General features: G+C 53.6%; 1 protein-coding gene across 9 annotated transcripts in view; it reads left to right on the forward strand.

The window, feature by feature from the left end:
* Nucleotides 1-26705, forward strand: part of LOC144933057 (homeobox protein cut-like 1) — a 198265-nt gene that overhangs the window by 164065 nt on the left and 7495 nt on the right. For 8 of the 9 annotated variants that reach the window (XM_078857540.1, XM_078857547.1, XM_078857548.1 and 5 more), the window contains 5 exons: nucleotides 3282-4531; nucleotides 10853-11015; nucleotides 19884-20201; nucleotides 23057-23308; nucleotides 25676-26018. In XM_078857540.1, the coding sequence (XP_078713666.1) occupies nucleotides 3282-4531; nucleotides 10853-11015; nucleotides 19884-20201; nucleotides 23057-23308; nucleotides 25676-26018 (2326 nt within the window). The remainder of the gene's footprint in view (nucleotides 1-3281; nucleotides 4532-10852; nucleotides 11016-19883; nucleotides 20202-23056; nucleotides 23309-25675; nucleotides 26019-26705) is intronic. The other variant, XM_078857546.1, reaches the window with a different exon arrangement.

Here is a 26705-nt window from a genome sequence, read left to right on the forward strand (position 1 = left end):
CGACGGCAGTTGAACCATCTTAACGATCGCAGCCGGAATTGAGCCAAATAAATTGAAAACCAAATTAAATATTCATACTTTTTTTTAGTGCTCCACATTGGCAGTCACCCTCGCTACACTTGAGCATCCAGATTAATCGCGGTTGACCGAAAGCTGGATTCCAACCCAGGATCTCAGCAGCGCAGGATGAACAGTTAATCGCTCTTGAACCACCCGGCCACCTCCGATGTAGTGACAACAACAACAACAACAGCGACAAACAACAACAATGGTCCTGACAGGTTTCTCTGATCGCGATTCTAGCCACACTCTCATTGCGGTTGTTAAAAAAAAAAAAAGTGTCTTTCCATTGTCGATCGCCGCACTCTCGCCGTGACGCTGATGCAATTAGGAGGCGCGTTCGTTGCTTGTGGCGCGGGAATCGATGTCGAAATAAACACGTTTATGTCGTGCATAATTAATTGTTAGCACTTAGCAGATAACGGCCCTAGCTTGTAGCCTACAAGGAAACCAGATACCTGTTCGCGCTTTGACCGCTATTTAAAAAAAACCAACGTATTATTTATCGACGATGGCGATGACAACGACGGCAGCGATGATCATCAGCAGCAGCAGCAGCGTCGGCAGCATCTTGCTGTTTTATAACGCTCGGTTGCCACAGAGGACTGGTCGAAAAATTGATCTCGTGCAGCCAATGTAAACAACTATAATTTACATCGTGTGCCTTAATTCCATGGGAAATAGTTACTTAACCAATTGTACTCCTGTACACCTTCACCACTTTTCTTATTTTGTAATGGCCCAGTGCAGAAAAATCCATCGCTGTGCTGCACTGCTATGGTACCACGTCTGCGCTGCACGCCTTCACAAACCCACAAACCGGCTGCCATGGTGAAAGTACGGTAAAATAAACCCCATGACTCGTTACGACGTGTCAAGGCCCCTCATCCAGCAGAGGATTGACCAGAGAGCTGTACCCAGTGGCCTAGAAGTAATGTCGCAGGCCTCCTCCAAATAAATATTTTCGCCGCGCACTGCAAGACCCGTCCGGTAGGACGAGTCATTATGCATTCACAAATATCATCAGAGCCTATGATATTTAAAGTTCGGAGATTTGATGGTTGTCAGCTGGGTCCCCATGAACTCACACAAACCCAGGCTCCACCCCCGCCATGTTAACCACATTATGGTCTGCACCACAGTTCACCCTTTGTGTGCAGTTAAAATGTAAACATGTTCTAGGACTCATCTTTCTTTCCAGGGATGTTTCTTCACATGACGTGACCCCCCCCCCCCCTCTTACCAATCACGCGAGTTCAAAGAAAGTTTTATTACAACCTCATAGGTTCCACGGCACAATTGGCAAACAATTGCTGACTAAGCTAACAAACATATATTTAACAATGTGGATTGAATGATTACCTCCTCCCCCCCGCCCCACTTCAACCCTTACTGTCCACCCTGGCAAATTGTATTAATTGTCGTGGTTCGGGGACACAATTTGAATTGATTATTTATTTATTTTCTTGTGGAGACTCTTGGACGCGCGATTCGACACACGTTGCTCGCTCACGGATCGATATGTTTACTCAACGCTCCGTCCCGTGGCCACATAGCCCGCGGAATGAAGCGCCGCTCGCCACCACGACGCACCTCCGTTTTGCGGCGATGTCCGCGGTTAACGAGTTAAACACAGAGAGAGGAAGCGCACCGAGAAGCCGGGGGTGGGGGGGGGGGTGGTGAGTGCGGAGCGGTGAAGCGTGCGATTGCGGTAGTGGCCAGTTCCCGCTCTCGCCCATTTCTCCCTTACTCAAGTTCGGCCAAAGGTACAAAGGTCAAAGGTCAAAGGTCGTTCCCATGCGTTTTCCCGGATGTACAAAATCTGGTTGGCCGGCTCGACCGAGAGATAACCTCCGTCGAGCGCAAGCGGCTAAAAGCGGTGCCCTTCATGATGTCTTTTAACTAATTGTTCCCTTTTGATTTAAAGCTTTCTAGACTGCAGGGATTCATATTCTTGGTTCTTTCGGTAAAATTAGAAAAAAACGCCACTTTCCTCAAATTTTCTTGCTGTGGATTTCACACCTGATGATGATTGCTTGTGTTGCAGTCGAAACGTCGTGATAATTTTATTGTTTATTATTTTTATTATTTTATTATTTCCCTTCTACGTGACTTTACCGAAAGAACCAAGAATATGAATCCTTGTTCCCTGTTCGCTGTCATGGGCGGTGCTCTTTTCGGAAGGACAAAGTTCCGGTATCAACGCCGATGCCAATGTCGCCTCCGATTTGGGCTCGGCAGCTCAGCCGAGGGCTTCAACTAAGCCTCTGGCATCGCCCTGAGCCCTAAATATAAACGGGGCGCTCGCCGGATCACAGGAAGGAAGGGCGGCCGAGAGACGAGGCTCGATGGCCTGTCGTCGTATCGCGCTGCGGGGTGAGGTTCCTTTTAGTTCGCCGGCCGTTCGGCGTTGCCGTGGCGAACCGTCCGCGGAGACAGCACGGAGCCGCCCGGCATCGTGAGGGACACGAGGCAGAGTGTGGTCGTGGGGGACACGAGAAAGTCTGGTGGTGTGGGACACGAGGAGGAGGAGACACCGTTTCTGGTCCCCTTGCGTCAGGTTCACCAAGGGGGACTCGGTTCCCGGAATGTCCCCCGTCGTTTGCTGCGGTTGAAACTGAACGAGAGGAGTAACGATACAAACAAAAACAATAACAGCACCACGTGCCGTCTGGGATGTCATGCTGGTCGTTGAGAATACTTGACCACGCCGGTCAGTGCAGGTTGGGAAATTGAAGGAGGCCCAGGACTGGTTCTGATATCATTGGCAACTTGATGTCACCAGCAGGCACAAATCGAACGGAGAGAGACCAGTTCATAGAGCAGTGTGCTAACCACTACACCACCACTCCTCCACATAAGCACAAACATGCATACAAACACACGTGCCACGCACGCACGCACAACAACAACAACAAGAACTGTGCAATCACCATTATTTGCCACTTCGTTGGCGGTGGCGTCATCATAGCACCTGTGCCAGACTAGGTGCACTTTAAGGCCACGTGAAGTGTGGAATGCTTGCTTCCAGGTGATGCCGGAATGCCACCGCTCCACCTCGCGTTGTTGTAACATTCTGACCCCGCGTTCCCTCCGAGACATCTCTGAAGAAGAGCTCCATGGCTCATCGGATTCCTCAAGTATAAATACATTATTCTGATTCTGTACATCACAGCGCCGAACGACACTGACCTGCTTTTTGGCGCGTGCGTGGTCTGCAGTGGAGCAGAACCCGACTCCGTCTCCGGTGCCGGAGCAGGGCGGCTCGGACGAGACGATCCGCGCGCTGCTCGAGCAGGCTCGCCGCGAGATGGAGGCCCAGCAGGCCGCCATGATGAGGGCGGAGGTCGTCGCCGGGGGCGACCCCGCGTCCTCCTCATCCTCCTCCGCCGTCGCCGCCGCGGCCGCCACCGCATCGTCGACGCTTGCGATGTCGTCGTCGTCCTCGTCCTCGTCCTCCTCTGCCTCGTCCGTGTCGGCCTCGTCGCTGGCCGACCCCTTCCTGCACTCGCCGCCACAGCACCAGCAGCAACAGGCGCAGCTGCTGGCCTACGGGCAGCAGGTGATAGCTCGCGGCGGTGGTGGCAGCGGTGGTGGCGGCGGTGGGGACAGCGACGCGCTGCTTGTGCGCGTGAAGCGGGAAGGGCGGCAGACGCCGTCGCTGCAGCTGCAGCAGCTGCAGCAGCAGCAGCAGAGCATCGTGCCCACGTCTCAGTCGCACGCCGAGTTCGTGCAGAGCATCATCCAGAGGGTGAAGACGGAGCTGGAGGACGGCCGCTCGCAGGGTGGCGGCGGCGGCGGCGGAGGCGGCGTCATTCCCGGCATCACCGGTGGCGGCAAATACCGGACGTCCTCGTCCTCCTCGTCCTCGTCCTCATACTTCAACTCGTCGGCGTCGCCGCTGTCCGTCTACCGGAGGGACGCGTACCGCTTCTACCCGTCGGCTGGGCCCGAGCCTCTGGTGCCGCCCCCGCCGCCGCACCACCACCACCACCATCACCACCACCACCACCCGCACCATCCGCACCACCACCATCACCACCCGCACCAGCAGCAGCCCCAGCAGCAGCAACAGAGCCCGCAGCAGCAGCAGAGGCACCGGCTCAAGGGGCCGGCGGCGGGCGAGGCGACGCAGGACTCTCCGCAGCAGCAGCAGCAGGTGGTGCACGCAGTGGCGGCCGCGGCGGCGATGGCGCCGGCAGTCGTCTCGAGCCACAGCCTCGGGGCCGACGCGTCGGGCGGCTCAGAGCCGCCCTCCCCGTCTCCGTCAGCGCCGCCGGCCGGCGCGAACGCGCCATCCCAGTCGCCGCTTGTGGTACCGGGCAAGCCGCCGCGGCCGTGCATCGCCCCGCTGACGCCCGAGCAGTACGAGGCGTACATGTACCGCGAGGTGGACACGGCGGAGCTCACGCGCCTCGTCAAGGAGAAGCTCACCAAGAACGGCATCTGCCAGCGCATCTTCGGCGAGAAGGTGAGGCGATCGCCGAAACGATGTGTCCACTCCACCCTCCCCTCCCTGCGTCCTCTTCCCCCCCCCCCTCCATCAGCCCCCTTCATGATCGCCCTTTCTTTATCCACTGGCGTCATCTCTAAACTAAACTATGAACTAAACTCGGTTTTATTTTACCAGGTAAGGCCCGCTGAGCTATGCAGCAATTTTTCAGAAGCGACCTGGCCACTAGTGGTAGCCCAACGAAGTGGCTTATCACGTGGTAAAGTTTCGCAGCAGCCAAATACTCTCAACGCGTGATGTCGATTCTAAATGTAGAGGGAGAAATCGGGAGGACCTGGATAAAAATCCACGCGACCACGGGGAGAGAGATACGCAAACTCCAGGCGAGGTAGTTAATAACTCACCACCTTGGCGCCCACATCTCTTCATCTCGAAGATAAACAAAAGAAAAGGACAAATTCACGAAGTGTGAGCGGAGAGCTGACAGCTATAATCATCCTGGTTTTGAATCCAGGTACCACCAGCCTGTGATGAGACCGGGTTTTATAAATGTAGCGGAGTTGATGGACTCATCTCCGGTCATCAATAACAAAACAAAAAAACATCGCATGAAGTTTGTTGCGGCACTCAATTTGGATAGATTCAAGCTCTGAGAAGTGGAAATCTTGGTTTGACTGCCACGCACATTACTCCCGCCATGGTAAGGAGGATGGGGACGTGCTGAAGGGATCTGACGGGTAGTTCCGTGATACTCACTTCTGTGCGGCCGCTGTCCGATTGGGTTCCTCACCTCGCGGCGCGACACCGATCGCACAATTTGGATTTTCAAAACTTAAATAGAGTACGAGACAATTTGGATTGACGCAGCGTCCAAATTCAACCGGACACCACCGGCAGATTTACTTTGTAGAGACGCGGTCAGTCTGGATATTGTTCCGCTCCTCTGGCATCGATACACGTATCCTGTACACATACACAAAAGACAGAGATTCCCCCCCCCCCATGGCTGTACACACTGTTGGGGCAAGTGCTGTTGGCAAGCACCTTTTAAAGCCAGCATGACGGGGCTGATGGTGTGGCCAGACCACCTTTGTCTCCCAAGGACACACGCACACTCATTGCTTCTCTCCCCTCACCCGCCTGCCCCATCTGCTCGCTTTCCTTTCTGGCTATCAACCTCCCTACCCACTTGCCTTCCCTGCCTATTCATCGACACACCGGTGTTGCGACCCTGCCTAATTGCCTCCTGACCTTACTGTCCCCCCCTTCACTGCCTACTCATGCACCTTCACACCTGTCTGGCCAACTACCTACTAATTCACCAATATACCTACTAACTCATCCACCCACCCGCCTACCTGCCTGCCCATGTACTTACCTTGCTGATAATTAAATATCTACTGACCCGCCCACCTACCTGTCTAGCTACCTTCTTACCAACCCACGTATTAATCTGCTCTGCTATTCATTCACACATGCCTACCTAGGTGCTTCGTGGCATAACCTAACAGCAAGGGAAGGGTTAATTAGTGGAGCGGCTCCCATCGCTCTCCGCGTTCCTTATTTAAATCGTCGCAGTGAAACAACTTTGCGCCATTTAAATATCCTCCGTCCGTCGTGAGTGCCGGGGAGACCCCGAGATCCAGCGCTCGGTGTGATCGCGCGAGCTGATTGTGCCTCCCCTGGATTGCCAGTTAGCGGGACACGCTCGAAAATTAATACCTTTAGCGCTAACAAATTAGCGGCCCCGTGCGCTCGCCGCTGCCGCCGTCCCCTCCATCACGCTGCGATAAGTAGCATCCTGGGAAGCCTCTGATGAGATTAATTTTCGGTGCATTGCGCGCGCTTGCCAGCGCCGTGTAGCGCGTGTGTCGGTACAATTGACAAGGGGGTGTGGTGAGTGAGTTTTTTTTTTTCCTCCTACGCCGCTGCCACCGCCGCCACCAACGCTGCTAATTAACTAAAAATTGCAGAGCGTGCTCGCAAGCCAGCAGGGTGGAGAGAACGCCCCCGATCGGGTCTGCGTCGGTGCCACACCGATACGGGGGGGGGGGGGGGGGCGACGTGGCAACGCAGGCCGCGATTAGTTGGTGGGGAGGGGGGGTTGTTGGTTGCGTACGTCGCGTCTGCGCGCCTCTGTACGCTACGCCCCGGGGCGTGTGCGTACATCTGTGTGCTTGTACGTTGGACGTCTTCTTTTCGCACCGTACGTAGCCCAACCGCGTTAATCGGAGGCGCGGCTTCGTCATCGACCGGGTTTGTCTTCGTCGCCGACGCTGCGGCTGTGCCTACTGTCGGTCACGTGCCACCCGCCGCAGCCTCGACAGCGACCCAGAATATATTTGGTGGAGAGCGTGAGCCCCCTTGTCCACGTACGCCGAATGGCCAGATCGCGAGCGGTCTCGTCTCACCTCCGAAGCTAAGCAGGTTCGAGCCTGGAAAAGTGATCGGATGGGCGGCCGCCGTGCATGAAACAGGTGCGGTTGTCGACTGCTACGGGGGTAGGGGGGGGGGGGTTTTCCACATTGCGGGCGGCAGAGGTTGATGCAATATAAATACGTGCACGTATTATTGTGCTTGACCACGCTTCAGCGTCTACGCCTCCCCCTTCCTCAACCGGCCAAGTAAACCCCGTGACCCCGCACCGTGTGGGGAGGCCCTCTGCCAGCAATTCATTAAAGCTTCACGTGGCTATTTGGAGTCGTGTGGCCAGAATTTCCCGATTGAGAAGGCGGGGGGTCACGGCAGGAATCGATGATGCACGTGGGCATGGCGAGATGTTAACCACCTCGCCTGGTATACAGGAGGTCGTGGCTTTGATCCCGACCGTGATGCCTCCTGTATATTTGGATTTATCTCCGGGTCCTCCGGTTTTTCCCTCCACATTTAGAATCAACATGTGTTTGACTGCTAGAAATGTCCACGTGATGATAAGCCACTTCGTTGAGCTATCATTCGTGGCCGGGTCGCTTCTGACAAAGAGCTACATAGCTCAGTGGGCCTTACCTGAAAGAAAAAAAAATACGGCTGGCCGGCGGCACACAGCTGTCGAGCGTGTGTAGGCGGTGCAACTGCACAGGGAGCCCAGGTTTAAGGCTACGAAGGGAGGGGGGGGTATTGGAGGGCATGGGGTGCCCATGCCCTCCAGCAAGGCCAACGCCACCCACGCTGCGCCACTGGGGTAACGGTGACGCTACGACGATGATGATGAAGACGATGGTTGTGACGTGTCTATTGGGCTGATATCACCGAGGCGACAAGGTGCAATGTGCAGGTGGTGCCGAGGGGGGTGGGGCGGGGGAGGGGTGTTATGGTAAGCCACACGTGTAGGCCATATGTCGCTGTATCCAGATCTTGCCGGCGAGCCATTGCGGTGCAAATCGCGACCGCGGGATGCACAAGCAGGCTCAGCCGGGGTGCACAGCGGCACACGCACGTTGGGGGAGCCTCTTGGTGGGGGGCGGGTGGCGGAGGGGGGGTTGCGGTCGCCTGCACCCGGCAGCTCGTAGGTCCAAGCGAGGCGCGCGGCCGCGAGCGTGCGCACTCGCACGGAGGTGTCGCACGCATGGAACGACGCTCGCAAACGACGAGCGGACGGAGCGACGGGCGGCTAAAACGCAGCGAGTTGGCACAGCGGGGAGCGCAGGTGGTGCATCTGGTCGGTCATCCTCAGTCGGTCAACCCAGTCAAGCCATGGCATCTGGGTCTGTTCCGTGACCTCCTGTCGGCTGCGAGCCTTCAACGCTTCCCGTGATAGCCTCAATGCGTGCACCTTAGCCTGGCACAAGCACTGCGGCGACGTCACCGCCACTCAGCGGCGAATGGCAGCCGCTGTTGTTGCTGTTGGCGCACACACGCGTGCGTGTGTGTGCACCGGGTATGCGTGTAAACGGATTGCAGGGTGGGGGGGGGGTGTCTCCTGGAATAACTTCATAACCCACGGCAGCTCATTTGCCCAGAAAGTAAAGTGTGGTTTTGTTGAGAGTCAGGCGGATGAAGTGGATGAACCCAAGCAAGTTGTTCCGTTCGTCGTGTGGCAGTCTGCGGAGACGTGAGCTTACAATGAGAATTGAAAAAGAAAAGAGCCAACGTGGAATTTTTTTTCCTGCGTTGCCTAAAATAAATGAACGAGGCGACTACGTGTGACGTGTCGGTGGGCGAATTACAATAATATTTTACCAATGGATTTGCTAAGCACCTTAATAACTGGGGGAGGAGGAAGGTCATTTGATATTGATATTTTTGGGTGAAGGCAGGGAAGGAAAGAAGGCAGCGCGGTGAGCACGCGAGGGAAACCATTCATAGACGGAGGGAGAGCGCCACTGAGAGAGAACAGAAGCGCAAGAGTCGTGACGGCGTGCATGGCACGAAGAACAGCGGAAAGGAGCTGTTAGTGGGGACCAGCGGTCGCGGCGAAAGAGCAAAACAGTTGAACGCAGGTCGCATTCGGCCGTGCGTCACAGCGCACAAGGTGTGCGGCCACGCGCCTTACACGTTGGGCACAGGTGAGCGCAGGTGCCTGGGAGAGGTGACACACGCGACAGGTGTGGGAGAGGTGGCGCAGCGACGGCGCGCGTGCCCGGACAGGTCGTTAGCACTCCCCCCCCCCCACCCCATTTCGTCCTCCCCCCAGAGAGAGGCCATCCTCGTTGGCGTGTCCGTCGGCAGGAGTCGGACGATTCCCGTGGCGAGCGTCGCCGCCAATCTGCGACTCTGGTGGCCACCTCGGGGTTCCGCGCCGGCGTTTTAGCGCTCATTAAGAGGCGGGGGGGGGGGGGGTAGATAAAAACACGCAAAGGGAACAAAGGGTGACGCCCGCCCGCTCGCTCGCCCACCCGATCGCTCGCTCGCCTACTTGCTCACACGCCCACCCGCCCGATCGCTCGCTCGCCCGCTCGCTCGCCCACCCGCCCGATCGCTCGCCCGCTCGGCCGCCGGGCGTCCCATCCACCCGGCGGCTGAACCCAAGTCTCGGGTTGAAACTTCAGACTTCATTTCCTGCGTACGATTTCGCACAGTTTCTCTTTCAGCAGGCGAAGCGGGGCATTGCGATCGGAGGCAGAGTTAATAACGAGAAGACAAATGTGGTGTTTTGTGTGTGTGCGCACGTGCTTTAGTTTTTTATTTATCAATCGTGGGTGGGTGACATTTGGGTTGGGTGACGAGCTTGACGGGCCGAGAGGTGAATGTTCGGGCCGTGGTCAGAGGCGTTTGCGGGGGGGGAACGGACCCAGCCGCATGACACGTGCACGACAGCACGCGTGTGCACGACAGCACGCGTGTGCACGACAGCACGCGTGTGCACGACAGCACGCGTGTGCACGACAGCACGCGTGTGCACGACAGCACGCGTGTGCGGCAGCATGTGACTTATTACCCGATCCTGGGCCTTACCTAGGTTGACTCAGCCTTAAATGAGTACTTGCCGCGGTGTACAAACGGCAGCATTGGGGGGAGGCAAAGGGCGTGGCGTTGGACAACACGGCCGACCCCTGGTGCGCCGCGCCGGCCTTCATCGGCGCTCGCGAACAACACTTGGCCTTGACAGCCTGTAGAGGGGGCCTTCATACAGACAGGGGGCGGGGGGGCGGGCCTTTATGTGAACGCTGTGTGAACCTGGCTTGGGTTTCATTGTCTACGTAAGAATGTTTTTAAGCACTCTCGGCATGTTTATGGGGAGGAGGAGCGTGTGGTGCCGCACCATGAACCCTGCTTCGTCGAGCTCGATTTACCGGCCGCGGCTAACGTCGGTGGCGAGCGACATCCTCGGCCTCACCGACCCGTGCTGACACGATTCTTCTCCAGACACCTTTGGTGCTGCTGCTGCTCTTCATAGTCACGTTCAGGATTCAGAAGCTCCATCGATCTGCCCTCGCTCGCCCCTTTATTCCGTCAGTTTGATCCCGATCTGCCTTTTAAGCCTTTCCCATTCCGACGACGTACGCGTACGTACGTCTACTTTAAAAACAGCGGCGCTACGACGCCTCTCCAAATCAAATGAACACTGAATCGCTCGCCCGTTCCGAGATTCAGCGGTGAACGGGACACCCACCCTGCAACTTGCAAACATTTTTGAACGGGAAAGGGTTAATAATTTTCCTACATCCAACAAATTAATCTCTTTGTTTCCGCCAGTCGGGACGGTTATTTTCGTTTGTCCTCTCCACCACGCGTAAGGGTACCTGGTAAAGTATGGTGTTGCTATCACCACGGGTGGCGGGACGTGCGTCGTGCCGGCTTCAACCGCGTGCTCGCCGAAACCCAACGCCGCACCGTAAGGCCGAACGGGGGAACGTACTTTGTGTGTGATTTGTTTGTGCGTGCGCCCTGCACTGCCAGGTGCTGGGCCTCTCTCAGGGCAGCGTGAGCGACATGCTGTCTCGCCCGAAGCCCTGGGGGAAGCTGACGCAGAAGGGACGGGAGCCGTTCATCCGCATGCAGCTGTGGCTTCACAACGAGTTGGGCTCAAGCACAAACTCACAAGCCTCCCCGGCCAGCCAAGGTGGGTCTCTTAGCCTGTCCTCCATCACTGCCTCCACTCACTCGCTCCACTCACTCGCTCCCTCCATCACTCAATCGCCTCCTCTCCCCTCCCTCCCCTCAACTCCATCACTCGTCCCCTCTCCTCCTTCACCCCTCCTCCCTGCACCTGCCCTCTATATCGCCCCCCCCCCCCCGGCCCAATCTCGCAATAGCGGCAATTTTCACGAGATTTGAGGCGACTGTGCGAGGTTGACCTGGGCACCGCCGAGAATCTTGGGTTCTCAAGTTAGCAATGTTACCGAACGCTGCACAAAACAAATGTGTTGTCATTTTTCTCTCTCTAGATTTTGTCCCACGGTTTGGTTATTTCGCGGCAAAAATTCTGTTTTCAGTGACGTGATTTCACAAGTTCAGCAACCTCTCGTTTGATGCGGTAGATGCGTTCCCGAACAGAGCTGCATCAAGCGAAAACATCGTTAAGCGAGGAATGACTGTGTTATTGACGCACGTTTGCGCTGTAAACTCAGCCTGCAATGATCCCACGGCGGTACAAAGAATTGAGATGAGAGTACACCGCCACGTACTGTATCATTCCGCATTACTGTACCGCTCAGCCGCGCAGCTCAAGAAAGTAGTTCGTCGTCGGCTGATCCGTGTTACGACGGCACGCGTTCCGCGCTACGACGGCACGCGTTCCGCGCTACGACGGCGCTTTCCCCGTCACGACGGCACACTCTCCGCGTTAAAAGCGAGGGCCTACTGTCGTTATGAGCGAGAGTCATCTTGTGGGAACCATTCTTTGAGACACAGGGTGGGCGATGCACTGCCAACTGTCAAAATGCCTTTTGTTCGGTAACGCGATGACGATTCCACAATTGGAATAACGTCGGCGGCGGGGGGCATAGGTGGGGGAGGGGAAGACACGCGCGAGGTTTGCATCGCGTACGTGCGCGGTAGGACCCGCCGCGCGTGCATCGTTAAACGCGAAGCGTCGGGACTCGGTCTGGGATTGTTCAACGGAGGATCGAAGAATCAATCTCGTGGGATCCATGCGTCTGTCTCGCGACAGCGAAGCCAACGCACGCTTCTGCAGAGGCTTGGCATCGTTCGGATAACATTGACGGATATTGGCCGGCTGTGAAACGTATTATCATCATCCCCCCCACCACCACCACGGCCACCCTCCATCGTTAATACTGCCGCGACACGTAAACATGTACGCGATGTAACAAGTGCATCTTCACGTTTTAAAAATGTTAAATCTGGCTTGAAGCCTGTGTGGGTACGTGCCGTGCGGCCGCCTCGAAAGGCAGGCGTCAGAATTAGCTTGGGGGCATCGTGGCTTCCGCTGGGACCTTGCTGACTGACGGGGGGAGGGGGGGATATTTTTTGTCGGCCTGGCACAAGCGCACAGGCACGGGCCTGCTGCGTGTCGTGCCGTGTCCTTGAAAACGAAAAAAAGCTCCGCCAAAGTGACGCTGCCGCGCTCTTGTGAGGCCAAACTACAAAGAATTCAATCGTTAAAGCGGAGAGCTTAAAAAATATATAATTAATTATTCCCTACCCCCCCCCCTCTACTTTTTCATCTTCCGCACACGTGTTTTTAATTCCCGCTCTTAACATCAAAGCGTTTTTCAGCGTAAATATTTTGCCAGACCGACGTCGCAGCGGCCGGTAGTTTTCTAAACGTGATCTTCGATGTTTGGCGAGGAAGTGCCGGCGGTGTTGGTGGGGGGTGCCGGGGGGGAGTGGGGGTAGCTGGTGGGGGGGGGGGCGTGCGGGAGCTGGCGGAGCTCGGATGGTGGAAGGCCGCAGCTATCGGCGTTTGGTGAGCACAGCGGTGCCACGCGCGACACCGCGGGTTCTCTTTCGGGGGCCGCGGGACAAGTGGCCTCTTATCGGTCGTACCGCTGCGCCGCCTGGCGCTGCCACCTTCCCCCCCACCTCCCCCCCCCCCCCACCTCCTCCCCCTCGCCCCCCACCACCCCCCACATCCTGAAACGTGCAGAGATCCATGACCCATAATGTCGTCGGCTTAAAACGTTTCCAGTTTGTTACGCTTACCCAGGATGGCAACAGGGCGATTGATCTCGTTTTGCCAGTGATGTTGGCGCGTGGCCGCTACTCCTGTGATGAGGCTCTGGACGATGAATTCCCAACCTGGCGGTCAAGTGATGTCAGCCCCATATTCTCCTCGGCCGTGGGCAGAAGCTGTGGCCGATGTGGTGCTGCCGTTGTTATTGTTGAGATTCGTAATTTTTCAGGAAGAGCCAGTCGTCTTTATTCACTTTCTCTTCGAAGAACTGAAGGCTTAAGTTTGAATGGTGGTCCAGGACCTTTTTGTGCAGTGGATTGTTTAAAGTATCCAAATGCCTCTTACTCTCATTCCATTAATTTATTCCCAGTGTTTATTTTTTTTAAGTATAATACACGGGAGGAAATGAGAGTGCCCGGAGAAAACCCACCAAACACTCCTACTCCCGCACAGTTTGTTTATCCAGCGAAGCCGACAGTTTTGAGATATTATTGCACTTGCACCAACGTATGATTCACACGTAGGGGAATGCATTTGCGGTCATCCTGTCTCGTTCGCGAGAAATTTTTGACCAGAAATCAACGCGATGAGATAACTTAATTTGCCAGCCTGAGAGTTTCCCATCGGTCACGTCGCTTTACTCCGGTAATGGATTGTACAGTAAACCACTCTTGTGTGCGTGCTTCTTCAACGCTGCAGGCATCGCAAAAAAACGACACAAACTATCTCCTGAAGCCCTTTCGTCGTGGACAGCAGACCTTGACATTGGCATTTATCTCCCGAACATATTGCTCCCATGCACAAGAATTGAATAGAATTCCCGTAAATGTCGCAGTTTCAGGGCGGAGGGAGATCTCATCCTTAACCAGAAGGAAACGGGAACTCACGGTATTGACGATGGCCTATGACTTAGGTGGGAAAAAAAACCTGTGGCTGAAACTCGTGCATTGCGATTTTGTTGAGGATTAAAGCGTTATGAAGGGGTTGATTCTGTTTGTAGCACAGGCCGGTCATGTTTGTTTTTATTTTACTGTACCGAAAGGACCACTGTGTGTTGCAAAAGTTGTCCGCCTCTAGATTAAAAAACACAGAATAAGCGAGGAGCGGCTTGCGAAATATTTACCACACTCTTAAAACTTCCAAGGCTCCGCTCGGGCACAATGCGTGATGTTTAATTCAGATTTCCTTTTGGCGGCTTGAGACAACATTTATCGCGAGGGGGTTACAGTGACCCGAAGCTCTGAAATACCCCTGTTTACAAAACACGGCGAAGCGAAGGCCCTCCCATGCATCATTTATTTTTAACAAGATTATCCTTCGAGCCGCGCCGCTCACAGTAATTACTTCTGCTGTGGAAAATTCGTCTAAATCACAATAGCTATACAACAACAACAACGCTATTACAATAAGGACGGCAACAATTATCTCCTTTAGTTTTTTTGTCTTTCATCGGGGGTTGAAATAATAAGGAGAAGAAAGGACGGCGGCTGCGGACGGAGAGTCGGGTCGGGCGCTCGAGGCAAAAAATGAAACGTGGCGACGACGTTCGTAACGACATAAAACGGTGCTTATACAAGAAGAAGAAGAACAACAACAAAAAAACCCCAGAGGCCGTCCGAGGTGCAGCGAAAACTGGGAACTGTTAATTCAGCAAGGGTTAAGCACCCCGGTTTAATGAACCGTGAGTGTGGCGTGATGTGTCATGTGAAGTGAAAATGAAAACGCGCCCGCACTGTCCACAGTGCCGAAGCTTGTGTGCCGGTCGCGCCGAACGGGAGGGAGGGAGCGTGCGTGCGTGCGGGCCACTGTGTGGGCCGCCGTGCTTGTGGGTTGGGGCCGGCTCACGTGGCCACAGCGCGTGACCCCCCCTGAGGCCCCCTTGGGTGGTGGCCGCTCCCGCCGACGGTCGCCTGCCGTAGCGGCCGTCACAGCCCTTTGGGTTGCGGGCCCTCGTCAGCCCACCTGGGTTGTGAGAGAGCATGGCAAGGCAAATGTATTTTGATTGTAACAATAATAATGATGATGGTGGTGAAATGTACTTTATTTACCCAGAAAAGTCTCGTCGAATCTCGAGAACTCATTTTCAGCGGGGGTCCCGCGTTGCGACATTTAGCCAATTCGTGTAATGAGCTGTCTGGCTTTGTGTGTGGGAGGAAGGCCGCACGTACGCATTGGTAATAAACTCAAAAGCTTCGCACGGATAGATCGAAGAACGGCATCGCAGTGCTGCCGTCTCCTGGCCGCCACGCAGCCCGACCTAGACGCGCACATGCTTGGGCTTCTTTTTATATAAGTATTAAACCCGGGGTCCAAACCCCGCTTGGCCTTCCAAGATGCGACGAAGAGTGTTGGTGGGGTGCATTTAGGGTGATCCGTTTTTGCAGGCCAAGAGAGAGGGGGACGGGGACGCAGTGTGAGAGTGTGCCCAAAGGGAAGCGGTGTGCGAGTGTGCACAAGGAGAGGGAGGGAGGGAGAGAGAGCTACAGGTCACTCGGGGAAAACGTTGCGGAGGTCACGGTCGTGAGTTGGAACCCTGCGGAGGTCAGGGTCGTGAGTTGAGTACGCCGACCCGACCAAGCAACCAAAAGCCACGAACAACATGTGCGAGTTGCTAAAGAGTTGCCGCTCTCAACTCAGCTACCACCCATGTCCGTACCCCCCACCGCCACTGTCCCAACTCCATCTCTCCCCCAGCCACCCCTGGGACCCGCCAGCAGAAACAGGCCTCCTTATTCCTGTATAAATACACGGTCTGATTAGCTCTAATTCGCTTATTAATGTGGCCCTTTTAACTATCGAAAAACCCTCTGGTCCGCCTATCAGATATCAATGAGGGCTGCCACGCAGATTATTGCTGGTAATCGGTAACAGCTGTGAGCGTCTCTGGCCCAGCCATCCCCGGACTCAATGAGCCGCTTGTAACCGACGCTACTGTAACATTCGTTTCTTTTTTTTAATGGGTGTAACTTTTAATAAAATTGGTCTTCCCGATTTCCGGCTTTCCAAATGTGTTTTGTGTTACAGACTTCGAGTATTTATAAGTTTAAAAGCAGCAGCGGGGAAGTGTGTGGGGGGGGGGGGGTGGATGCGTATATATTAAATAAAATAGAGCGATGGGAAGGAGGTACGAACATAAAGTGGCGGTAATTCCGTATCCTAACGCAGCTAATTGCTTGTTTGGCTAAAGTTAAACTTCAAAATGAATTCAGCAAGTCAAATGTAGCATAGAATAAAATTAAATTATCTCTAGATTATGGGTTTTGCTGGGCGGCCCAAGCCCAACCACAACTTGATTCGGTTTTAAATGTAAATAAGATGAGACTTGCATAATGGCTCTTGTTTGAAATATTTTTTCGATGTGGTGGTGGTGGGGGGGGACTAGTGAAATTAAGTCTGCGGGATTATACTCTCTCGCTCGCACAGCGCGCCCAGGAATTCCGCCACCCATGCAGCTGAAAACATCACCCGGCGGCACACACTGTAACCGGGGCCCGACAACAACAAATCTTAACGATTGATAAAAAAAAATGGAAAAGATGGTTGGACAAACGCTTAAAGATGTAGGCAGATGGAAGAGGAGGGGTAGCGCGGAGGAAAGAGGTGGGGGGGCGGGGGGTGCAGCAGGGAATTGATTACGGTTAATTACATTGGGTGCGGGTGGGGGGGTACATAACCCCCTGGGTGATGAAATCAACCCCCCTGTATAAACCCCCAATTATTGGGATGCCCGCTACAGCCTCCAAGCGGGGCCAGACGATCTCTCACGACCGCACAGCAGGGCTTTGTTATTTTCAGCGTATCAACGTGCACGGTAATTTACAGCGTATATAAAAAAAAGGGGGGGGTAGGTTGATAAATGAAATAAACTGTCATAAACTTTCAGATGTTTTTGCCTCACTTTTTATGGTTATGAACCCTCAAGGTTGGGTGGCGTTTTACAAGTGTGTGTTTATTGAACCCCCGCTTTTCAGTCGTTTTTTTGCTAAATCCTTTATATTAAGTTCACTTGCTTGCTTGCTTAGGACCGTGCAAATCTTTCGGTCGTTTTTTAACCCACTTCCCGTGATCCAATCGAGCTGACATTTTCCACACAGACTCGTGCGTGACAATTAATGTTCGTGAAAATTTTTTTACAAAATGTTACACTTTTTAGGACAAAAATATTATATTTAATTACCAATTGCTTAATGCTGCAATGCAATCATCTGACCCATAGGTGGCAGCCATCTCAAGCCAGAGGACGAGAGGACTCTAGCCGCCACGCATATAAAGGATTTATAGTGAAAAACTTTGTTTTTACGGGTTATATTTTTTCTTCGTTAAGACACCAGCAGATGTAAACGCCGTTCTTTCACGGCTGTCGCCAGTCTCCGTCTCCTTCTCTCTCCCTCTCATCTCTTACATCGGTCGTCACATGGCAGCTGACGATGAGGCTGGTCGAACATCTTTCCCCTTTGTCTTTTTTTTGGGGCCATGGTGGTCACTTCTTGTACACCTACGTTTTTTTGCCTCTCTTTCAAGTACTCCTTTTGTGCCGTCAGGCCACAACTGCCCCATCCACGTGGCAGTGCCAAGCCCCTGATGGTGATATGTTGGCTTGATCGAAAACTGATTTCTTTCAAAATGTTACGTTTAGTTAGATGTTCTTCCCCCCGCACCTCCGATTAACACGGTTGGTTACGTACGGTGCGAAAGTAGTTAAACGTGCGTTGTTTACAAGTTTGGTGGCAGGGGTGGCGCAGCGGTGTAATACTCGTGCCTCACAGCAAGAATGGCCCTGGGTTCAATTCCTGACCCTGCGCACCTTTCTGTACGGAGTTTGCGTGTTTCTTCCCCTGTTCTCCATGGGCCTCCTCCAGTTTCCGTAGTTTCTTCCCATAGAAAGCAAAAAACACACAAACAATGTAACACATGCTTGCAAATCACTCAAATTGGGATTTCAGTGATCGCCCCCCCCCCCCCCCACTGCAAAAAGAATCAGGGCCCTCCTGGAAAATAGTTGAGACTTTGCGAGGCTTTTTTGGTGTAAAGAAGTGTGATACAAAATAATAATACAACAGGATGCCTGTGTCTTTTAAACTAAAACAACTATTCAACTATTTTTTATTTTACCAGGTAAGGCCCACTGATCTATACAGTATAGCTCTTTTTCAGAAACGACTTGGCCACAAATGACAGCTCACCGAAGTGCCTTATCACGTGGAAATTTATAGCGGCCAAATATTCCGAACGCACGTTTCTAAATGTGGAGGGAAAAACCGGAGGACACGGAGAATGGTCCACGCAATCACGGGGAGAGCGTCGCATCGTCAGGGCCTGGATCGAACCCAAGACCTTCTGTATACCAGGCGAGATAGTTAACATCTCGCCACCGTGGCACCCCTTTGCTGCATCGAGTGCGCCGTTTTCTGTTTCGGCGCGCTGCTGGGGAGCGTCTTCAAGAAACTCAACGAGCTTCAGGAAGACGAAAGGAGCTTCCAGTAAACGTGGAGCAAAAACGTCGGAAACGTGCAGCTTTGCGTGTCCACCCCACAAGTGAAACCAGTCTCGGAGTCCACTGTGCATGAGGGGTCTCTTAAACCGCTGCTTTTTAACACGTCCAACTCGCCCACGAATCCCGTCCCGTTTACAAGAGATAAGGGCTTAAAACTAGCCGAAGCATTTAATCCACTTGTGTAAAAAGATTTTTGCACACAGTGTTGTTGTACGGTGCTTTTTATGCAATATTTTGCTGTCTTTTCTTGGATTTTCTGTTTGCACATAGTCACTTTAAGATGTTTTCTTGTTCATGTTTTTGTTTTATTGTTTGTTGCGGTTGCACCCGATTCAAGAGCCGAATGGCTCACAGGGCTATACCTAATAAATTAAAATTGAAAGCCTCCCCTCCCTCGCCACGGTCACAGACGGGCATCTCGTGCCCGCGTCGCCAAGGGCCATGAACGTCATCGGCCACCGCAGCTGCCCATGAGCGAGGGCGACACAAATAAAAACACCTGCTAATGAGGCGTGGGATCTGCATTGGCCTCTCACACACATTCATTAAACTGGTAGCCACGACAACAAATGGGGTTTTTTTTTCCAGTACGGTAAATAAACAAACAGGGCTTTGTTTCGTCTACGTAAATAAAAACGTTTTAGTCCATCGGCCCGTGTGGATGGCCCTTAAGGACCAATGTTTTTCAGAAACGTTTAGTTTTAATCGGGCAGGAACCTTCCTTGGTTTTTGACTTTCTAAGTCTCATCAAAAAGAGTGTGGCCTGGGAAACATTGGTCCAGAAAGGCCATAGGCTGATGGAATAAAATGTAATTTTATTTCGCTGTGGTGAAATAAATCCAATGCCTGTTCATTTGTTGTTTTACTCACAATCCACCGCAGCCGCTCGTAATTCATTTTGGGATTTTCGAGCTTTTCCTCTGTGTCCAACGCCCAGAAACATTCGTGCCATCGTGGGTCTTGACTGTGTTTTGGTAAAATCACAATCCGACATTCTGTTTTTCTCTTTTAAATCCTGTGTCCAGTGGCATAGCGTGGATGTTATGTGCCCTGGTGCAAGGAGTGAAATGGGCCCCCCCCCCCTGTCTTAAGCCAATTGACCTCTTTTTAATAGCCTGGCACCTGGGTCAGTCCAGTCCATGGGCCTCTGTGCAGTTGCACCACCTGCACCCTCGTCAGCTACACCACTGGTGTATTACTTTACTTGAACGGAATCAATATTAATCAACGAATCTGTGTATTGTTACGTTCCTTCCCAAACGCCTCCCAACCCGCTACGCGGCCATCTCTGACCACCGCTAATCCGGCATCGTGCACGTGCCCCCCCCCCCCCCCCCCCCGTGCCGCCCCCCCACCAGGAGACCCCAGCGGTGACATGGACGGGTGCAGCCCTTCCCCATCGCCGGTGCCCAGCCCCGGCGAGTCGGTGCGCAGCCTCCCAGACCCCGTCGTCCCGGCAACGGAGCCCGTCTCCGCGGCGACGGACAGCGCCACGCTCCCGGGCCGTGACGGTGGCGGTGGCGGCGGGCACGAGGAGCAGCACGTCGGGCAGCCCCGGGGGCCTTCCTTCGGCCAATCGGCTCTCAGCATCCAGGAGCTGGTGGCGATCTCGCCAGAGCTGGACACGTACGCCATCACCAAGAAGGTCAAGGAGGTGCTGACGGACAACAACCTCGGTGAGGCCGAGGAGGAGGAGGAGCGCGGGACGGGCAACGCGGCGTGCCAGCGAAAGCGCGACACACGGAAATTAACAGGACATTCGTGAACGTTCCACGAAGCTAGATGACAGCGTGTTGGCATTTTGCCAACCCGCCACTGACTAGCGTGGTGAAGTATGGTCAAGCAACCCGCACGACGAGCCCCACATCCGTGGGGAAGTCCTTGTCAAGAAGCGGTGGGTTGACAAAAGGGCTGTCCGCCTAGTTGTGACAGCCGGTTGAGTGGAGGTGCTACGATTTCCCGTGATTGGATGAATCGTCACAGTTCATGGTTGCGATTCAATTCACCGGTTGATTTTGTGAAAATAAATGTGAGTGCAGTGGGCACGGTTGGTACTTGTAGCTGGATGGGTCGCATGAGCCTGATACATACAACACACACAAATCATGCATGCGAGATTCAAAGCATATTGCATGAGCTTAAAGAATTGGTACACATCGATGAGCCGATGCGTCATCATGCCTCTGCTGTTGTGACTAAGATTACAAAACAAAATGCATTGTGCAGATAAAACAAAAATCAAAAGTTGAACTCGCCAATCTTAGGCTTAATATGTAAACTAAGCTTTCAGTTGGGACGAAGTGTTGAGATGGTCTAAAAGCATTCATATTCATACTGTCCACCCAATGAAACCAAGTTTTCATTGAGTCCTGATTGGAAAGGAGTTCACTTCAGAACGTCAGGGAAACAATCGCAATCCGCGTACGAGGAGCGTTGTGGAGCGGCGTGGTGCATTGATTCGTGCGCTGCCCTACGAATCTTGCGGCCTGCCTCTCGATTGCCGGTCAATGGTGAACATCAGTGGTGAACAAAAATATCCCAACAATTCCTGGGCCCTTCACCCACCTTTAAAAACCATTTTGAACAGTTTTTTTAGTTTCACCAGGTAATGTCCACTGAGCTGTATGGCTCTTTTTCAGAAACGACCTGGCCACAAATGAAAGCTCAATGAAGTGGCTTATCACGTGCAACTGTATCGCGGCCAAATACTCGAAACGCGTGTTGATTCTAAATGCGGAGGGAAAAACCTGGAGAAGAATCCACGCAACCACGGGGAGAACATGCAAATTACAAATATACAGACGTCAGGATCGAACCCACGACCTCCTGGATACCAGGCGAGGTAGTTAACATCTCGCCGCCGTGGCGCCAGCACAGAGAAGTATGGTCACACAACCCCCCCCCCCCCCCGTGACCGACGTAACGCCGGGAGTCCTTTGTCAAGTGGGTGGATTAAGAACAAGAAAGGCTGAGAATGGCAGAGCACCGTGGTCGAGTGGACCGTTTGACAAACTTGACATTTTACCCTCGGAACATTGCAAAGGAATGTCGACACCAGCAGCGTCTCCGCGCACACCCCCGCACTTGATGGTGATGGGGTTTTTTTTTGTTGTTAACCTACCAATCGTATCGCGACGTTGGTTTTCCACGATGGGCACGAAGCGTGCCGGAGCGCGTGCCGGAGCCCGTGCGAACCGGACCGACGCAGCGGCTGCTCGCGGATCCCCAATACCCACGCGTCCCATTAAGGCAAACTACACAGCGCAACGCTCGCCCGGGGTGGGAAGGCCGGCGAACGGGGGGAGGGGGATTGCGAGGATGTTGGGTAACTCGCAAAAATGTGTGAGAAATTAAACGGAGGTGGCGACACCAGAGGGATGGCGGAATAGTTGTGCCCTGCTTTGTGCGCCGCTTTCTTGTGGGCATACGCGGCGAGAGCGGCAGCAGCGGCAGCTTGCGGTGTGAATATTTAGAGGCCCGCGCGTACAGATCTCGATGCAATTTCGCTTACAGTGTAACAGCTTTTCACCAAGGGGACGGCTCACATTTCTTTTTTTTTGTTGGGAGCGGCGGTTGAATTGGCGTGCTATTTTATACCCTGGAATGTGTCGGCGGTTTTGAAGGCAACCGTAAGCCTGACACTGAGCCGAGCGCCTCTTAAGTTCTGGGTTGTCGCTTGCCTCGGGTGCTGATGGCCACGAGCAATCGCGTGATAAAAAAACAGCCCTGTCATCAAAGTCCGACGTTTACACTTACTTCGGACACTCCCAGGGCTATTCCTGTCTGGTGACATCACTCACGATATTGATGACTGTTTCCAGTGATGCCAACAACGCATTTCTCTTTGTAACAGATGCCCCGTTTTTGTAGTGAAAAAAAAAACACGTGAAGTTATTTAACAGAATAACTGTTTTGCTATAGAATTGTATTTTTTCACCTCGAAATGTAAATAGATGCACACAGTTGGAACATGCAGGCATGGGGCAACTGTTACAGGTTGTCAGCCTGGGGGTTTCTCTCTCCCGCGACATGGCAGGGCCCATATGACCACAAAGCTCAACAAGACCGTCACGAACGTTGCCTCCTTAAGTCTGAAGGAGGACTGTTGTCTGAAGCATCAGCCGAAAGTTTCTCAATCGTAGTTTATTTTATTTAACCACGTGACAACTCAAGAGAACAGGATAGAGTCGGATTTGCAAGAGCGACCTGGGGGTGGGGGGAGGAGGGGGGGGACTTTTTCTACCGTGTAGAATCCCGATTGAGTAATTTGCGCTGCAATTTAAAAATTTTGGCAAGCTTGCAAGTATTAACGATGGACGCAGTAAGTTTTTAGATTTGAACACGGAGTGAGTTTCGGCGCAAATGGTTATACCGACGTTACCGTTTATCGGCTGCCACACCTTCACCCCTGGCTGGCTTTAGCAAAACAAAAGCGCCCGTGAGGCCCTCTCTTTGTATAGCCGTGTTGACCTGCTGACCCCCCCCCGTCCCCCCTCCCCCCCCCACCCTTTGCCGCCGTCGCTCACCACAGGGCAGCGTCTGTTTGGCGAGAGCGTGCTGGGCCTGACGCAGGGCTCCGTGTCGGACCTGCTCGCCAGGCCCAAGCCCTGGCATAAGCTGAGCCTGAAGGGCCGCGAGCCGTTTGTGCGCATGCAGCTGTGGCTCAACGACCCGCACAGCGTGGAGCGGCTGCGGGACATGAAGCGCCTGGAGAAGAAAGGCAAGCGCAGCGCGGCCGACGAGACGTCGACCCGAGCCGCGGGCTGGGGTTTTCTCTGCGGAAGTGAGAGGCTCTGGGTTCTCGGTGTTTAGGGGGGGGGGGGGAGAAGGGCGGAGCGGACACAGGAGGTCGGCGGTGGTCCTGCTCGTGTGTGGACGGATCCGGTGATTGGGTGCCACGGAGGCGAGATGTTAACTACCCTCGTCTGGTATACAGGAGGTCGTGGGTTCGATCCCGACCCTGATACCTTTATATTTGGAATTTGCGTGTCTTTCTCCCCGTGGTAGCGTGGATTTTTGTCCGGGTCCTCCGGTTTTTCCCTCCGCATGTATAAACATGCTTTAGGAGTATTTGGCTGCTTTAAATTTCCACGTGATAAGCCACTTAATTGAGCTATAATTTCTGATAGCCAGGTCGCTTCTGAATAAGAGCTATAAAGCTCAGCGGGCCTTTCCTGGTAAAATACTTTGTTTAATGTTTGATTGATTGTTCCAGTGCTGTCTCATTCACTCCAGTCGCTCGCTCACCGGAGATCAGCCACCTCCCTATCACTCTTCTATCGCTACTACCCTAGTTTATATTCCCTGCGAACGTTGCTAATTGATTCCTCCGCCCATGTTGAGGACTGTCTACTAGAATGTGTCGCCTCATCCGTACCGCGCTCAAGCACCGTACTTGCAGGTCACGCACAGCGCTCTCTCTCTCTGTTCCCCACACTGCTTCACTTGGGAATTCCCTCCCATCATCTCTTTTCTCACGTTCTTACAGCCTTGCTCGATTCAAGAAACGAATTGATTATTCTCTAGGACGCCTTCAACGGTGCCGTTTGTTGCTGGCCGATTGGAACTCTTGAGCCTGTGGTCGGTAAACGTAATTTTAAAAAAGGCGCACCTTGAGGGCTTTATGTAGGTATGAATATTGAACTTCTACGTTGCCAAACGTGCTAATCGGAGGTGTGGGGAAGGACAACAAACTAAACACAAAACACAGTTTTAAAGAAAGTAGTTTTCAATCTAGATGGTGATTTAAAAGTGCATAGCCTCCAGTGGCTTCCTAATATCGGAAGGAAGAGCGCTCCAGACGGCCACAGGAGCACATCCGAAAGCGCCGCGCGACGTGGTGGCCACCGCCTTTGTTCGATGGCTTTAGCCGAATGCAAGGCTCCCACTGTCGCGTGTTCGACAGTGGGCGAGAAGGAGAGCGGGGAGAGAGCGGGGAGAGCGTGAGGGAGGAGGAGTGGTAGACAGACGGTGGAGGGAGATGGAGAGAGCCAGACAGGAAGAGGGGGAGTGGGAGCGGTGTGTCGGTGCAGGATGAGGGGGTGGGTGTATGTGTGTGGGGGGGGTAGTGGTGTCTACAGGAAGGCAGGAGGCTCATTTATTTATTAAAACATTTTTTGTGCCAGGCAGCTGCTTTTAGATGAATAATGAACATGGACTTGCATTTTTTTTTGCATCAAACCGCGTGTTATTTTTTCTACTTCTAAACCGTGATTAACATCAACAAGAGCCTGAATGGAAATCGGCTCGTCTGGAATTCACCGAAGCCGTCTTGAAGTGTGTGGGGCCTTCCACGCGTGCAGCATGCCGATAGCGCCACCGTGTGTTAGCTCGCCGGAATAGCAACGCCTCCACTCATTCAACTGAGCACTCGAAAACATTCGCCACGTTTTAACCCCCCCCACCACCCACCAATCACCACCCACCCCGATCTCAAGCAGCACTTCATCCATCGTCGTGTGTGTCCGTTTCATCATCGTTATCCATTAATGACTCGCGGAGCCTTGATTTGTTTTGTTAATAATGATGATGGTGATTATGTTGCGTTAGAGAAGGGTGACCCTAATGGTTCCTGAGTTTTCTGTCTGTAAATCGCTACAGGAGATAGTGATATTTTATAATGCCCATGGACTTGTAGTTAATATCGTTTATGTTAATGGCATATGCTAATATTGTCAGCGTCACCGCTATGCAATATTTACTATTTTATTGTACCATGCACGCGTACAATTTAAATGATGAAAATGAGAAATTCTGAAATATAATTCAAGAGCAATTGCTGGCCACGTGAGTTTATATACCAAGCCGGAGCCACCGCCAGCGGCCAGCGTTATCTGAACCGGTCCTGGACCCCCCACTTCACCAACCCGTATTGACCGGCGTGGTGAAGTATGGTTAAACATCTCCCATGGCTGACATAGTATGCGGAGGCCTTTATGCAGAAATTAAAAGGGCTGTAAATTACAGTTTTTCATACAAGGCATGTGGAATAGTCTGGTGCAGAAGTGTAAGGCAATGCCACCTTAAGTGTCCCTCGATAACCGCTGCTTGGTAATGTTGAGATCGATGCAGCTCACGGCCACGTGGTAGTAAAGCGTAGACTCATGCCGTGCGTGCGTTTATCTTCCCTCGGACGGCGCTGGCGCCGCAGCCTCCCTCAAGCGGCGCAGCGTGGGCGCGATGGACGTCGACGGCGCCCTGGTGCCGCCCCTGAGCCCCGCGCCGTCTGCCGGGAGCCCCGCGCCGTCGCTCGTCGGCTCGATCGGTGGCGGCGGCGGCGGCAGCAGCAGCGGCGGCGGTGGCTGTGGCGGTGGCGGCGGCGGTGGCGGTGTCGTGGCCAAGAAGCCGCGTGTGGTGCTGGCGCCCGAGGAGAAGGAGGCGTTGAAGCGGGCCTACGAGCAGGAGCCGTACCCGTCGCAGCAGACCATCGAGGTCCTGGCGGCCCAGCTGCGTCTCCGCACCAGCACCGTCATCAACTGGTTCCACAACTACAGGTGGGGAGCTCCCCGCCAGGTCGGTGGCGGATGGGGGCGGGGGAGAGGTGCGCTTGAGAATTGTACTTTGTTGTGGTTCAATCAGACCGATACAATAAACAATCACCATCATCATCGGCCGCTGTCAATCAGCCGGATGAAGGCATCGCCTGGCCGCCGCCGCCGTCGTCTTTCGCGGTTTCCTGCGATGTAACGACCTCGGCAGCGCCCGCACACGAGCCACTTTCGTCGCTCCGTCTCCACGATCGACGTGCTCGTGGGGGGCGCGCTCCATCCCTTCGCTGCTGCTCCTTCGTTAGTCTCAACCATCGAGCAACGCGTCCTTGCCCAAGCCCACTTGCTTTTCTCAATGGTCAATACGATGCTCTAACCTACGTATGTTCCATAACCACAATTTACAATACAATATCGATGGTAAACTCGGCTCGCTTTGCAGGAGCCAAGGCTCCAGCAAAGCATCCAGACGATGATGATAAATGCAACCACATCTTGGAGCTCTGTACAAAACAGTGGAACCTGCATCATGATGTTGGGGGGGGGGGGGGTGAGGGACAAAAGCAGGCTTGTATATATCATTTTGGTGTGAGGACAGAGTCAGTCATAGATAGAGGAGAAGAGAAGGGCTTGAGCCTGGTCTGAACAGGGGCGGCAGAGTGTCACCAGCACGGATGGCTGGGTGGATAGAGC

This window comes from Lampetra fluviatilis, chromosome 6 (genome assembly GCF_964198595.1).
Source record: "Lampetra fluviatilis chromosome 6, kcLamFluv1.1, whole genome shotgun sequence".
Taxonomy (NCBI): domain Eukaryota; kingdom Metazoa; phylum Chordata; class Hyperoartia; order Petromyzontiformes; family Petromyzontidae; genus Lampetra; species Lampetra fluviatilis.